Source organism: Natator depressus, chromosome 3 (assembly GCF_965152275.1).
Source record: "Natator depressus isolate rNatDep1 chromosome 3, rNatDep2.hap1, whole genome shotgun sequence".
In the NCBI taxonomy this organism is placed as follows: Eukaryota; Metazoa; Chordata; order Testudines; family Cheloniidae; genus Natator; species Natator depressus.
In genome coordinates this window covers 106,448,459-106,463,292 of record NC_134236.1, presented here as the reverse complement: position 1 = coordinate 106,463,292, position 14,834 = coordinate 106,448,459, and the positions used below count along the sequence as shown (strand labels likewise).

Below are 14,834 nucleotides of genomic sequence, written 5' to 3'. Positions count from 1 at the left end.
CATGTGTAGGCTGAGATAGCATAGTGATGGGGCCATTTAAGTACCGAGATAGAGAACTGTGTATATTAAGACACACATTGTATATGGGTGAGGGCATAAGAGAGAGCTATTTAAAATGTTAAGCTGTTTTTATACGTAAGCGAATAACTGGCTAGGCACTAGTACTGCTGAAAAGGATCTGTGGATAACATAGTAGACATAGTAGTCATAATTAAATATGAGCCAACAATATTATTAAATATGAGCCAACAATGTGGTACGGTTGCAAAAAAGGTTAATATTTTGGGGTGTATTAATAGTGTTTTATATAAGACATGGGAGGTAATTGTCTCACTGTACTTGACACTGATGAGGCCTCAGCTGCAGTACGGTGTCCACTTTTGGGCACCACGTTTAACGAAATGTGGCCAAATTGGAGAAAGTCCGGGGGAAAGCAACAAAAATGATAAGTGTAGAAAACCTGACCTATGAGGAAAAGTTAATAAATAAATAAAACAAAAACACCTAAGCATGTTTAGTCTTGAGAAAAGAGTTGGTGAGGAGACCTGATAAGTCTTCAAATATGTTAAGGGCTGTTATAAAGAGGAAGGTGACTGAGTATTTGTTCTCCATGTCCACTGAAGGAAGGATAAGTAGTAATCATCTTAATCTGCAGCAAGAGAGATTTGGTTTAGTATTAGCAAAACCTATATAAGGATAGTTAAGCACTGGAATAGGCTTCAAAGAGAGGTTATGGAATCCGTGTCATTGGAGGTTTTTAAGAACAAGTTGGACAAACACCTGACAGGGATGGTCTAGGTATACTTTGTCCTGCCTCAATGCAGGAGGCTGGAGTAGATAACCTCTCAAGGTCCCTTTCAGCTTTACATTTCTATGAGTCTGATTACAGGAGATAACTATTTGCAATGTGCTCTTGTGGAACTCTGAAAATAGAAAGGACAAGAAAATTAATTTGTGTTGAAGTGTTTCTGCAAGATACCTTCTTGTTTCTAATTATCTTGATATTACTAATTAACATGCTGTTAAGTATTGCAAAAATAAGACTAGAAGAATTATTAACTTGTACACTTAATATCACTATTCTGAGATGGAGGTACAGTAACTCCTCACTTAGTCGTCCCAGTTAACGTGGTTACGTTGCTGATCAATTAGAGAACATACTCCTTTAAAGTTGCGCAATGCTCCCTTATAGTGTTTGGCAGCTGCCTGCTTTGTCCACTGCTTGCAGAAAGAGCAGCCCATTGGAGCCAGCTGGTGGGGGCTTGGAACCAGGGTGGACCAGTAGCCCCCCTGTCAGCTCCCTGCTCCCTTAAGTTCCCTGTGCGGCAGCCTCCCAGCAGGCTATCAATTGCCAGCAGTTCAGCTGTCCCTCCCCCACTGCCATGTGCTGCTCCTGCCCTCTGCCTTGGAGCTCTTCCTGGGAGCCTCCTGTCAGGGCTGGGGGTGGAAAGAGGGGTGCTAATGTCAGGGTGTCCCCCTCCCCCCTGCTCCTGCCCCCCGCTTACCCCATCTCCATCGAGCAGGGGGGAGACACAACAGGGCTCAGGACAGAGGGAGCTTGCTGGCAGCAGCTGCTGTCTCAACTTGGTGATCTACTTAAAAAGGCAGTGTACTTAGAGTGGGGTCAGCGTAGTTAAAGGGGCAATGCACATCTCTCTCGCGCGCGCACACAGTGTCTGTCTGCCATGCTGTCTCCCCTCCCTCCATTTTTGCTGCCTTGTAAAGTGTGAGGCTACATTAACAACAATATGTTAATCCTTGAGAGCCCAGCCAATTGCTAGCTCATCATTTAGCAATAAGGCAATCCCTGGGAAATATCCCACCGTCTTCCACCCTCTGACTTCACCACTTCAACCAAGCTTCACGATCATCATTGCTGTGTACAGTATTAAATTGTTGTTTAAAACTTATACTGTGTGTGTGTGTGTGTGTGTATATATATATATATATATAAAAAAAAATTTGGTGAAAAAAAATTTCCTGGAACATAACCCCCCCATTTACATTAATTCTTATGGGGAAATTGGATTCACTTAACATCGTTTCGCTTAAAGTTGCATTTTTCAGGAACATAACTACAATGTTAAGCAAGGAGTTACTGTATTTGGAAAACTAGCAAAAACACTTTTAGAAGCGCATTTGTGGTTTTTTCCTCAGTCTGGAAGGGGGAGAAATCAAATCCTGAAACGTTAATGAAACGGAAAGCACAAAACACTGATTCATTTCATAAGCATATTATTGAAAAAAAAGAGGCACAAAATGTCTGAAATGCAAAAATTGCAGTTCAGTAAATAAACACAAGAAAACAGTCACCAGTCTAACCTAGTTAAATTGCTCACTGTTGTCTTGTGCTTTACCTTTTGAATTTGTCTTTGGATGCCAATGTACTTTTACCTAATTTATTTTTTCAGCACCTCATCTTAGTTATGAATTTCATACTAAACCAATCCAAATGTGCTAAAATGTTGAATTTATGCTATCCTGGCTAGATAGGAGTGCAGGTCATTTAGAAAACTGACAAGTCTGAATTCAAATCTGTATTATAGGTCTTTAAAGACAGTTGGGATGGGTGAAATTCACTGAAAACAAACTTCAAGTTCATGAAACTTTAACCAAGTGAAATTCTGCCTCACTCTCTTCTCCCAATTTTATTTGAAAATATGTGTATAAATTCATGCCTACTTATCCTTGCCTAGTATGTAGGTGGCACAAAAAGGAATGCAGCCTGCTAAATGGCTTTATTTTTGAACAAAGGTCTCATTCAGAGTGTGCAGAATTCACTAGTCGAGGCTCTGATTCAGCTGACGGGAGGGGGTTCTTGTATTCTTTAGAGAACAACTTGAAGTGAGGGCCCAAAGCTGATGCTAACATTTACCTTATTTTGATCACAGTAAGAATTTTTTCACAATGTTCTTTCACTTTGGACTGTAAATTGAAAATCTTTCCTTTCCAGGATGTTCTTGAAGAGAGAATCTCCCTGGAAGTCCAACTGGAACAGCTTCGACCCTTCTCTCACCTATAAGCCAATTGCCGTTAACTGTGAATTTACTAAATTTGGAAAGGGGGATTGGGTTCAAAGCCTACTGAAAGACCCATTCATTCAGCTCAGTGCGCTCTTTTCAACATTACATTTTGTGATTCTGTTCTGTCCAGTTTGTCCATCTGTGCATTTAAGTATTTTAACTCCAATCCAAAAAATCAGGATAACTTTTTTCCTTGAATGTTATGTATCTTGGCACTGCCTCCCCTGCCATTTCCTTGGGAATGCATGATCTTTCTGCTGGAGTTGAGTTTGCACAGTTTCAGTGGCCAAGCACTTCAAACTGGAATTAATTACCTAATGGTTTCTATATTTCATGTCAAAGAAAAGGACAGCTCGTCAGTTAACTTTTAACATTAAAGCACACATATACTATCAATGCCTCTTACACTGCAGCATTTGTTTTATTGTATAAAACAGGAAAACTAATCTGGTATGTGAACCAAAATTGATCTCCCAAACCTCCTTTCACAAGTTAGCAAGTGATTCACAATTCCAGAAAGCCTGCCTTTTTTGCAATAAAGTAGCTCCCTCAGGCTGCTACAGAATTTCTTGCAGGCTACCTTGCCATATCATCTAAAATTGGTTATTTCATCTTTGTTTCATATTTTGTGCAGTATGTGACCAGATTGCCAGGTGTTCACATTTTTCCACTCATGATCTTGATTCAGCCGCATGCATATAAATGACCTATGGTACAACTGATACTACACGTAACAGACCTTCCTCGGTCATCCCTTCTGTGAAAAGAATTGGGTGTTAATTCCCAATGTATTGATTGCACATTTCCTGAGCACTACCTGTAAATGCATGCTTCACACATGACCTTTTATTAACAGATCATATCCACCAGTCTTTACTGTAACAGATTGTACTGTCAAGTAATGTGTCAATACCTCTCTGAACTTCTAATTCCCAGCCAAAAAATAAACAGTTTGTTTCTTAGGACTTTTGGGTTACCTTCTGTTACCTTGTCTCCAGGCCTTATTCTTCTGGCATATAGACAGGCTTCACTATTAACAAAAAGTTCCCTGAGTGTATCCTGTTGTTCGGGTTGATGTACTGTATTAGGATTTGTTGTATATTGTATGATACACACCTTTTGATCTCATATGTAAATTTGCATTAATTGCTGACTAACAGCAGATATTCTATTTAATGGCTTCTTCTGGCTGTGGGATCATAGATGTTAAACCGCATGGATGTATCTCAGCAGAATCAGAACTAGCAATTGTGTGATTTTTACACCAATAAAACAGCACAATATTTTAATTTTGTTGATTCATCTTTAACTGGAACTTGTAAAACTCACAAATCTGCAGGAATATATTTTTAAATCTTTTTGATGGCAGTCACAAGGAGCAGTAGATCCCTTCATTCTTCTAGTTTTCAGCTATTGGCCATCTTGGATTTTCTTGGTAAAGTGAGGCTAGCCTTCATTTATGTTAATATAGCTGCACAAACTGTCTCGTTTCTAGAGTACAAGCATAAGGGATGCAGTGTGGTGCAGTGGCTAAAGCACTGGACTGGGACTCAGATTGGGTTCCATTCCTGGATCTGCCACTTACCTACTGGAAGACCTTTGGTAAGTCGTGTTACCTCTTTGTGCCTTAGCTTCCCATCTGTAAAATGGGGATAATGATACTGACCTCCTTTGCAAAGCTCTCTGAGATCTATTGATGAAAAGCACTAAGGTAGAATGGATATTATCTTAAATTTATAAATAAACGTAGGTATCCTGTATAAAAGCTGAATGCTGCTACAGTGTAACTCTTGGGTGAAAGAAGGTAACTAATAAATTACATTATCTAGATTTCTGTGAAAGTACCTTCTGAATGTAATCAAACTAAACGAATCACAGTTTAGAAGTAGTTGACCTTCCCTGCTTCACTGTTGGTTTTAAATTAGTTTCTTAACCATGTTACCAATTGATTATTGAAAAGCACATTTTAAATCAAATTTTCCACAGTTTATGCTATTTACTACTTGCAATTCTGTTTGGACAGTGAAAATAAATTCGTATGTTTCCCTTTCTGATTACTGTACATTGACAGGATACTTGCAGTTTTCAAAAATACTGTGGGGGAATTTTACTACTCTAACACCTGTTCCAGTTATATTTTTTGAAAATGTCATGGAAACATTGTTTTCTTTTGTACATATTTTGCAAACTAGCATTCCTTAACATAGAAGTAATGAATTTCACACTGTGAAATGAAAAAAGTGGATCTTTTTATTTGCATGTAGGTGGATTGAGATTTCTATAATGAATAACTTGTTTAAAAAGTAACTTGTTTAAAAAATAAACTATCTATATAGAAATCACACTTGCACAATATGTTGTCAATTAGTAGATTAAGTGTCAGACTAAATTTAGTGAAATCAGGTTTAAGCGAAAAGGAGAAATGCAAGGCAACCCAGAAAAGTTAAGTCTAAGATCACTTCACCGTTGTAACTAATTATCAAGTAGCTGGGTAACACTGAAAGACCATATGCTGCACTTTCCAGCTGGGTCCTCTGGTACAATCAAGGAACATGAGTTTTTAAAAACTGTATGCATGTAATTGTCCATGCAGTTTTGTTTATAAAAATAGATTTTTTTTAAAAAAAAAAAAATCATAAATCAGACATTCAGACCTTTGAATTAAATGTAAAAAAAACTTTTACTCTCAAATCCTGAATGCATGATTGGATCTCAATGTCTCAAATCCTTGCAATGGAATCAACAAAATTGTACATCAAATACATCAAATTAAGAGCTTAATTGCAGTAATGCCACTTTTCTATCTAGGCAGGAGAAATAGGATGACTGTTTATTTAAAGATTTCTTGTGATTTATTTTGAATGCTCATTATGTGAACTTTAAACCAAATTTTTAATTCAGAAAAAAATCTGAACTATCTAAAGAGCTAGTTTAATTTCTCATCTTCACTACAATCTTTTGTTTTAAGAACATCATATTACGTGGTGGTCGTCAACAGTTAACTCATCTAAAAAATGTGGGCAGGATTTATTTTCAGTAAAAGGTAATTCTGTCTAATTCCTAGAATCATAGAATATCAGGGTTGGAAGGGACCCCAGAAGGTCATCTAGTCCAACCCCCTGCTCGAAGCAGGACCAATTCCCAGTTAAATCATCCCAGCCAGGGCTTTGTCAAGCCTGACCTTAAAAACCTCTAAGGAAGGAGATTCTACCACCTCCCTAGGTAACGCATTCCAGTGTTTCACCACCCTCTTAGTGAAAAAGTTTTTCCTAATATCCAATCTAAACCTCCCCCATTGCAACTTGAGACCATTACTCCTCGTTCTGTCATCTGCTACCATTGAGAACAGTCTAGAGCCATCCTCTTTGGAACCCCCTTTCAGGTAGTTGAAAGCAGCTATCAAATCCCCCCTCATTCTTCTCTTCTGCAGACTAAACAATCCCAGCTCCCTCAGCCTCTCTTCATAAGTCATGTGCTCTAGACCCCTAATCATTTTTGTTGCCCTTCGCTGGACTCTCTCCAATTTATCCACATCCTTCTTGTAGTGTGGGGCCCAAAACTGGACACAGTACTCCAGATGAGGCCTCACCAGTGTCGAATAGAGGGGAACGATCACATCCCTCGATCTGCTCGCTATGCCCCTACTTATACATCCCAAAATGCCATTGGCCTTCTTGGCAACAAGGGCACACTGTTGACTCATATCCAGCTTCTCGTCCACTGTCACCCCTAGGTCCTTTTCCGCAGAACTGCTGCCTAGCCATTCGGTCCCTAGTCTGTAGCGGTGCATTGGATTCTTCCATCCTAAGTGCAGGACCCTGCACTTATCCTTATTGAACCTCATCAGATTTCTTTTGGCCCAATCCTCCAATTTGTCTAGGTCCTTCTGTATCCTATCCCTCCCCTCCAGCGTATCTACCACTCCTCCCAGTTTAGTATCATCTGCAAATTTGCTGAGAGTGCAATCCACACCATCCTCCAGATCATTTATGAAGATATTGAACAAAACCGGCCCCAGGACCGACCCCTGGGGCACTCCACTTGACACCGGCTGCCAACTAGACATGGAGCCATTTATCACTACCCGTTGAGCCCGACAATCTAGCCAGCTTTCTACCCACCTTATAGTGCATTCATCTAGCCCATACTTCCTTAACTTGCTGACAAGAATACTGTGGGAGACCGTGTCAAAAGCTTTGCTAAAGTCAAGAAACAATACATCCACTGCTTTCCCTTCATCCACAGAACCAGTAATCTCATCATAAAAGGCGATTAGATTAGTCAGGCATGACCTTCCCTTGGTGAATCCATGCTGACTGTTCCTGATCACTTTCCTCTCATGTAAGTGCTTCAGGATTGATTCTTTGAGGACCTGCTCCATGATTTTTCCAGGGACTGAGGTGAGGCTGACTGGCCTGTAGTTCCCAGGATCCTCCTTCTTCCCTTTTTTAAAGATTGGCACTACATTAGCTTTTTTCCAGTCATCCGGGACTTCCCCCGTTCGCCACGAGTTTTCAAAGATAATGGCCAAGGGCTCTGCAATCACAGCCGCCAATTCCTTCAGCACTCTCGGATGTAACTCGTCCGGCCCCATGGACTTGTGCACGTCCAGCTTTTCTAAATAGTCCCTAACCACCTCTATCTCCACAGAGGGCTGGCCATCTCTTCCCCATTCTGTGATGCCCAGCGCAGCAGTCTGGGAGCTGACCTTGTTAGTGAAAACAGAGGCAAAAAAAGCATTGAGTACATTAGCTTTTTCCACATCCTCTGTCACTAGGTTGCCTCCCTCATTCAGTAAGGGGCCCACACTTTCCTTGGCTTTCTTCTTGTTGCCAACATACCTGAAGAAACCCTTCTTGTTACTCTTGACATCTCTTGCTAGCTGCAGCTCCAGGTGCGATTTGGCCCTCCTTATATCTTTCCTACATGCCCGAGCAATATTTTTATACTCTTCCCTGGTCATATGTCCAACCTTCCACTTCTTGTAAGCTTCTTTTTTATGTTTAAGATCCGCTAGGATTTCACCATTAAGCCAAGCTGGTCGCTTGCCATGTTTACTATTCTTTCGACTCATCGGGATGGTTTGTCCCTGTAACCTCAACAGGGATTCCTTGAAATACAGCCAGCTCTCCTGGACTCCCTTCCCCTTCATGATAGTCCCCCAGGGGATCCTACCCATCCGTTCCCTGAGGGAGTCGAAGTCTGCTTTCCTGAAGTCCAGGGTCCGTATCCTGCTGCTTACCTTTCTTCCCTGCGTCAGGATCCTGAACTCAACCAACTCATGGTCACTGCCTCCCAGATTCCCATCCACTTTTGCTTCCCCCACTAATTCTACCCGGTTTGTGAGCAGCAGGTCAAGAAAAGCGCCCCCCCTAGTTGGCTCCCCTAGCACTTGCGCCAGGAAATTGTCCCCTACGCTTTCCAAAATCTTCCTGGATTGTCTATGCACCGCTGTATTGCTCTCCCAGCAGATACCAGGAAAATTAAAGTCACCCATGAGAATCAGGGCATGCGATCTAGTAGCTTCCGTGAGTTGCCGGAAGAAAGCCTCATCCACCTCATCCCCCTGGTCCGGTGGTCTATAGCAGACTCCCACCACTACATCACTCTTGTTGCACACACTTCTAAACTTAATCCAGAGACACTCGGGTTTTTCCACAGTTTCGTACCGGAGCTCTGAGCAGTCATACTGCTCCCTTACATACAGTGCTACTCCCCCACCTTTTCTGCCCTGCCTGTCCTTCCTGAACAGTTTATAACCATCCATGACTGTACTCCAGTCATGTGAGTTATCCCACCAAGTCTCTGTTGTTCCAATCACGTCATAGTTCCTTGACATCACCAGGACCTCCAGTTCTCCCTGCTTGTTTCCAAGGCTTTGTGCATTTGTATATAAGCACTTGAGATAACCTGTTGATCGCCCCTCATTCCCAGTATGAGGCAGGAGCCCTCCCCTCACAGACATTCCTGCCTGTGCTTCCTCCCGGTATCCCGCTTTCCCACTTACCTCAGGGCTTTGGTCTCCTTCCCCCGGTAAACCTAGTTTAAAGCCCTCCTCACTAGGTTAGCCAGCCTGCTGGCAAAGATGCTCTTCCCTCTCTTCGTAAGATGGAGCCCGTCTCTGCCCAGCACTCCTCCTTCATGGAACACCATCCCATGGTCAAAGAATCCAAAGCCTTCTCTCCGACACCACCTGCGTAGCCATTCGTTAACTTCCACGATTCGACGGTCCCTACCCAGGCCTTTTCCTTCCACGGGGAGGATGGACGAGAACACCACTTGCGCCTCCAACTCCTTTATCCTTCTTCCCAGAGCCACGTAGTCCGCAGTGATCCGCTCAAGGTCATTCTTGGCAGTATCATTGGTGCCCACGTGGAGAAGCAGGAAGGGGTAGCGATCCGAGGGCTTGATGAGTCTCAGCAGTCTCTCCGTCACATCGCGAATCTTAGCCCCTGGCAAGCAGCAGACTTCTCGGTTTTCCCGGTCAGGGCGGCAGATAGATGACTCAGTCCCCCGGAGGAGAGAGGGAATGAGGAGAGGAAATCGGTGGGATGCAAAACATAATTGTTTTAATGTTCCCTCCTCATTCCCTTCTGTCTCCCATTTGTTCTAGCTACCTGTTGCATCTTGTTATAATCCTAGATTGATTCTGAGCTCTTTGGGCCAGAGACTCTCTATTTGTACAGTGCCCAGGAGAATGTGGTTGCAATCTATGATGCTGCTGCGTGCTACTGCAGTGTGAGTAGTTTAGGGAATAAATAGGGGAGGAAGGATAAATGCCAATACAGTTCATACACAAACACTTGTTTGCACACAGTATTTTTCTTCAAACTGTTTGCAAAAACTTATCTTATTACAGGCTGCTATAACAAGCAGCATCAATTTCTTGGTCTGATTTTTCTCTTCCCTCTAGCACCTTCCCTCCCCCCCCCATCTTTTCTCTCTACTAATTTGTCTCTTTTCTTCCACCATTCCGAGTGCTGGAACTGTTGCTTTTTCCCCCTCAATACCCATTCATTGTATTCTCCCATGTCTGTTTATCTACAAAATAAAATTGAATATGTGAAAAGCCTTTTTTTAAAGGCAGTGCTACTTTAAAAAGACTGACAACGTAATAAATTATTCTTCCTGCTTTTTCTTTGAAGGATCTCAAGGGTCACTCATTTTCATCCCAAAGGCACCGATTCCGTCTTACATGGACTGGATTTTTATCACTTATTACTGAAAAATACATCTGACATCCAGACTAGAGAATTACAAAATGAAGGTTATAAAAAGTTATTTATACTAAAGGAATGAATCCGCAGCATTTTTAAATTTCCTACATGAATAATTTCTTGTCCTTCATTGAGTCTGCCAAACATTCTGTTCTTCATTTGGGCCTTGGTAGGTTGAGATACACTTCTCCTCCCACCTCTGTGTGCTCATAAGTCTTATTCACTAAGGGCTTCTATACCTAGCAAGTTCCTCTGTTGCAAGCCAGGGTGTGATCTATAGTGCACCAGCTTACCCCTCAGTAACGTCCTGTGTGGTCACTGCTACAGTGCAATGAAAGTTCTAGAGTGGTACTGCTCTTTGAAGTATCAGTAGGCTAAGCCGCCCTTTGGAGCTTTCACAGCACTGTGGTAGTGTCCATATTGGACATTCCTGAGCAGCAAGCAAGTAGTGTTTGAAGCATTGTATGTCCTAACCTTTAATGAACACATTTCTATTCCATGAAAACAAATTGCAAGAATTCCTTGACATTAGATTCTTAAATGTAAGAACAGACCCAGAACAAATAGTAATTCTAGGGGAAAGATAAGGAGCTGTTTGTTCATGTAAATTCTAAACGTAACTTACCTATTCTTGTTACTATGGTGCTTAAATACTTTCTACAGCAGTCCTTGTTGGGTGATTTCATTTTCAGCTACAGAGTTATACTTCCAAAAGCTATGTCTTTGTAACATCTAACAACTTATTTTTATTTCCCAGAGCCTGTATACTTTATTATTCATATTGCTCTACTAATTTTTTAGTACAGTTTTCACTCAGTGAGGAATTATGTGAAAATCCAGGACTTTGGTCTTTAATAAAAATTGCAAAAAAGTAAAATGTTTCTAGCTCCTTAATGCCCTTTGAAACTATGATATAAGGACTTAATGGGTAGTATATACTGAGAATATACCAGTTAAAATGTCTTGTTACCCATAACCAAACTGTAGTGTTGTCCCCTCGTGCAATCAGTGGAGAAAATCTAAAGCCCTTTTCATAGCAGATTCTCGATGAATTAGCAGCTTTCTTCCCGTTTGTCATACAGTGAAGATCTTTATGAAGGCCATTAAGTCATATTGTGCGTTAAGTTCTGAAGACGAAATGGATTGTAGTAGTGTGATCTTTTTAAAAAAGGATCAGTCTTACAGGTCGACAATGAGTGTTGATTCTACTGTAAGTTTCTGCAGTCTGAGGCACACACACGATGGTACTCTATGAGCCACTATCAAAAGGAATGTTAACTTCTTGGTAAGGTGCGGAATTTGAGCAAAAGTCCTCAGTAGGAAACTGCACAAAAATCTGTTCACAAATAATTAGTGCACACTACAGGAGTTGGGCATCTGAAACACTAAGATGAATCTCAATTCTTTTCAATGCTACAGTTGATTGCCCTTTGTAGTGCAGATAGCCATGTAAATTTATCATCTTCATCCTCTATAGAACAAATCCATTGGCGTTTTGGGCCTTGTAAAATAAATGCATTCTTTATATCTGTTAATGTGTAAAAAAGAAAGAGAAAGGCTTTAGTGTATTAACTGCTCTTGATCAATAGGTTATCTAAGGGATAGGTGGTAGTTTCATAGAATCTTGCAAATAGCTTTACTCTTAAATTCTGACTTCCAATGGTTTAAGGACATAATGAATAGCAAAAAATACTTCTGCTTGTCTGATTTAAGAATATGTAGAGCTGTATCATATGGGAAACCCCTAGAATACAGCCCACAAAGTGAGATAGATATCAGAGGGGAGACACTGTCCAGTGTTAAGTCATGTTTTTAGGAATCATGTTTGCTAAAAGTTTTAAATCTAAGGATATGCTGACTTTCAACCCTACATTCTCCTAAATTGGTGTATAGGCATAGCTCCAGTGACCTGCACTGGGCTCTCTGAGGGAGTTATGCTAACTTAATCTAGCAATGGATCTGGCCTTCTCTGTTTAAGATTTTTTTTTTACTCTGTTGGTTGCTTAGGCTCTTGGGGATGGGGAGGAGCAGACAGAAGCTACTAAGCATTTCACCATGGGTGGAGATTGGGAGGGGTATGGAGGGGCATTGCCTCCCCAAACTGGATACATTGCAGAGATGACGCATGGTGGGGAGGGTCAGATTTTTCTCTCCCTTCTATTTGGCCCTGCTTCCTCCATGCGGAGCAATGTTTGGGGGCAGAGGGGTGAGCAGTGATACTAGGTGCTGTGTCCAGGTCAGTTTCCCCACATGGGCTGCGTAAGGGGAGGGCAACAGAGCAGTTCCTGATCCTTCAGCTGGGGGCCATTTCAATTTTACTAGCCCATAAAGTAAGACACTTGTCCCAGAACCACAGGTATCTAGACATTCTAATAAGCACCAGTAACACTGTAACAAGTGAACATAAGATCAGAGCTGCTTCCCAAGGGTCTGTGCAGTGTACACTGACTGTGTCAAGCCCAGGTGAGTGACAGAGTGAACAAGGAAGGTTAAATGTGAGTGGAATGTGCTCAAGCAGATGGGCAAAGGGGACCGGCTTTAGCCATGGATTTGTTTGATATGTGCATTGCATGAACTACTTCTTAAGAACTAATTCATTATGGTTGAATGGGGAAAGGATCAAACTTGAATATTTTTTTTTCAGGTACAGGAGTAACATTCAGCCAAAATGTCCAGGTATCAGAAACAGTTATTGACTAGTGAAAGCTTTTAGATTGTGTAATGAGAGCAATCCACCTGCTGAGGAGAGCTCAAGGAGGAACAATGGAAGGGTTAGCTCCGACGGGTGCCCTAATTAGTGCTGTGTGAATAACAGATGTTTTGGTTTGCTGACAATTCTGAAAAATGGAAGGAAAAAAAATGTTTTGGGTCAAACTAAAATCAATGTTTTAAAAATGTTCAGTGAATCGAAACCTAAAAAGATTGTTTTGGACCGAATGACGTGTTCTGCTTAAGCCGGAAAAAAAAACATTAAAATGCTTGAATCTCTTTCATTTTTAAATAAAATGAAGTACATTTTGAAAATCATTTTGAATCAAAAAATCTTTTTCTGAAAATATCAACAGAACACATCCGTTTTTTCAGAATTTTTTTAGGCTTTGTCATCCAAAACAGTGCGGTGAAAATGACACAAATTCACAATGTTTTGGTGTCACTCAGTTTGTATTTTTTGCAGAAAAAGTTAGCGTTGAAAAAACTTCACGCAGCTATAGTCCTAATGGTGAGTCTATCTCTGAAGTCTAAAGCCTCTGGAGCCTCAAGGAGGGAGGGAGAGAAGGAAAACACAGCTGCAGGGTGCATTCTCCAAACCCTGTTACTCATACTCTTCTGCCTGCTAAATTACAGGAAGACTTTAGGCAAGCTTGTGTTCTGTTCTATATCTCCTTTGCATTCAGGGTCCCATGAAAAGTCACCAGTCCCTACTGACTGCTGGCAAATACTGGTAATAGTAATTTGGAAGTTAAAGTAAGCGGGCCTGGGAGTTAAGCTGATCTACTGCCTTGCACTGTGACAGTGGCAGAATGCAGTATTGCTGTCTTCCATTGACATATGCTAGCTTTTGCTTCAGCTCTTGCCCTGCCATGGGTGGATGATGATGATAGCGTCCGGTGTAAGTGATGTTTAATTGTTTAAAACACTGTGTGCACAAGTGTTTTACTCTATATGGGATGTAGAGGGAGAGAAGAAACCATGCAAGGGTAGGTCTGCACTAGAGTTTTTAACTTAATTGCCAATTAACTGAAATTAGTCTGTTTGTACATGGTAGTTGGAACACTTCACAAATGCTTGTTCCAGGATACGCACACTTTTGGTTTACCCTGCACTCTGTGCTTGTGGCTCTTCCACACAAACATGTACAAACTTGTGAAATTTAAAAAAAAAACAAAAAAACAAAAAAAAAACAAACTCCAGTGTAGGCAGACCCTAAGCCAGAACTCTGTAATGATCAGAACTGCTCAACATGGGTCTGGGTAAGGGGTGATAATTACCTAAAGTGTAGTGTTAGCTGAACTTGTGTATGGTGATTTAGTCCATCTGCTTTTGGGAAACACTGTAAAGAACTGTAGCTTGGTACCTTACAGCCTTACACCTCACCCACATAAATACAAAGGGCCCATCCTCATACTTACATTAGTTCTTATTTAGGCCAAATTCAACTGCAATAAAACAAACTAACAGCAGATTATAGCCCACAGCACAGAACATTCTAAACTGACATTATTGATCACTGGAGGAACATTATAAAACATACATTTTGAATGTGGAATGTCTTCTACAACAAGCCTGTGAAGAGCTACTGATGCCAAGAACTGGTAAGTTATTTTTGGGGTCCGTTCAAACGGAATATAAGAGATGCTACGGTTTGAAATAACAAGTGCATCGTTGAAAAGAAAGAGGCTAAGATCGCTGATGTGTTCATAGAGCCTGTCAAAAGGGAAAAAAAATTACTTGCATGCTTAAAACTTTGAAATATGCAGAAATCTAAAGAGGCTTCTGAGAACTAGGGCTTGTCTACACTACCGTGTGGGGTCGATCTAAGATATGCAAATTCAGCTACATGAATAGTGTAGCTGATGTCGACGTACTTAGATCT

General features: G+C 41.2%; 2 protein-coding genes across 11 annotated transcripts in view; one reads left to right on the top strand and one right to left on the bottom strand.

The window, feature by feature from the left end:
• The window catches only part of REPS1 (RALBP1 associated Eps domain containing 1), a 109,996-nt gene extending 104,688 nt beyond the window's left edge, over positions 1–5,308 (top strand). For 4 of the 9 annotated variants that reach the window (XM_074948520.1, XM_074948524.1, XM_074948522.1 and 1 more), the window contains one exon: positions 2,954–5,307. In XM_074948520.1, coding sequence (XP_074804621.1) covers positions 2,954–3,022 — 69 coding nt within the window. In that variant the 3' untranslated portion in view covers positions 3,023–5,307. Of the gene's footprint in view, positions 1–2,953 lie in introns of all 9 variants that reach the window. The other 5 variants (XM_074948521.1, XM_074948516.1, XM_074948523.1 and 2 more) reach the window with 2 other exon arrangements.
• Positions 5,309–9,970: 4,662 nt separating this feature from the next.
• The window catches only part of ECT2L (epithelial cell transforming 2 like), a 49,140-nt gene continuing 44,276 nt past the window's right edge, over positions 9,971–14,834 (bottom strand). The window contains exons 21-22 of one of the 2 annotated variants that reach the window (XM_074948515.1): positions 14,493–14,665; positions 9,971–11,768 (exon numbers count right to left, since the gene is read on the bottom strand). In XM_074948515.1, the coding sequence (XP_074804616.1) occupies positions 11,638–11,768; positions 14,493–14,665 (304 nt within the window). In that variant the 3' untranslated portion in view covers positions 9,971–11,637. The remainder of the gene's footprint in view (positions 11,769–14,492; positions 14,666–14,834) is intronic. The other variant, XM_074948514.1, reaches the window with a different exon arrangement.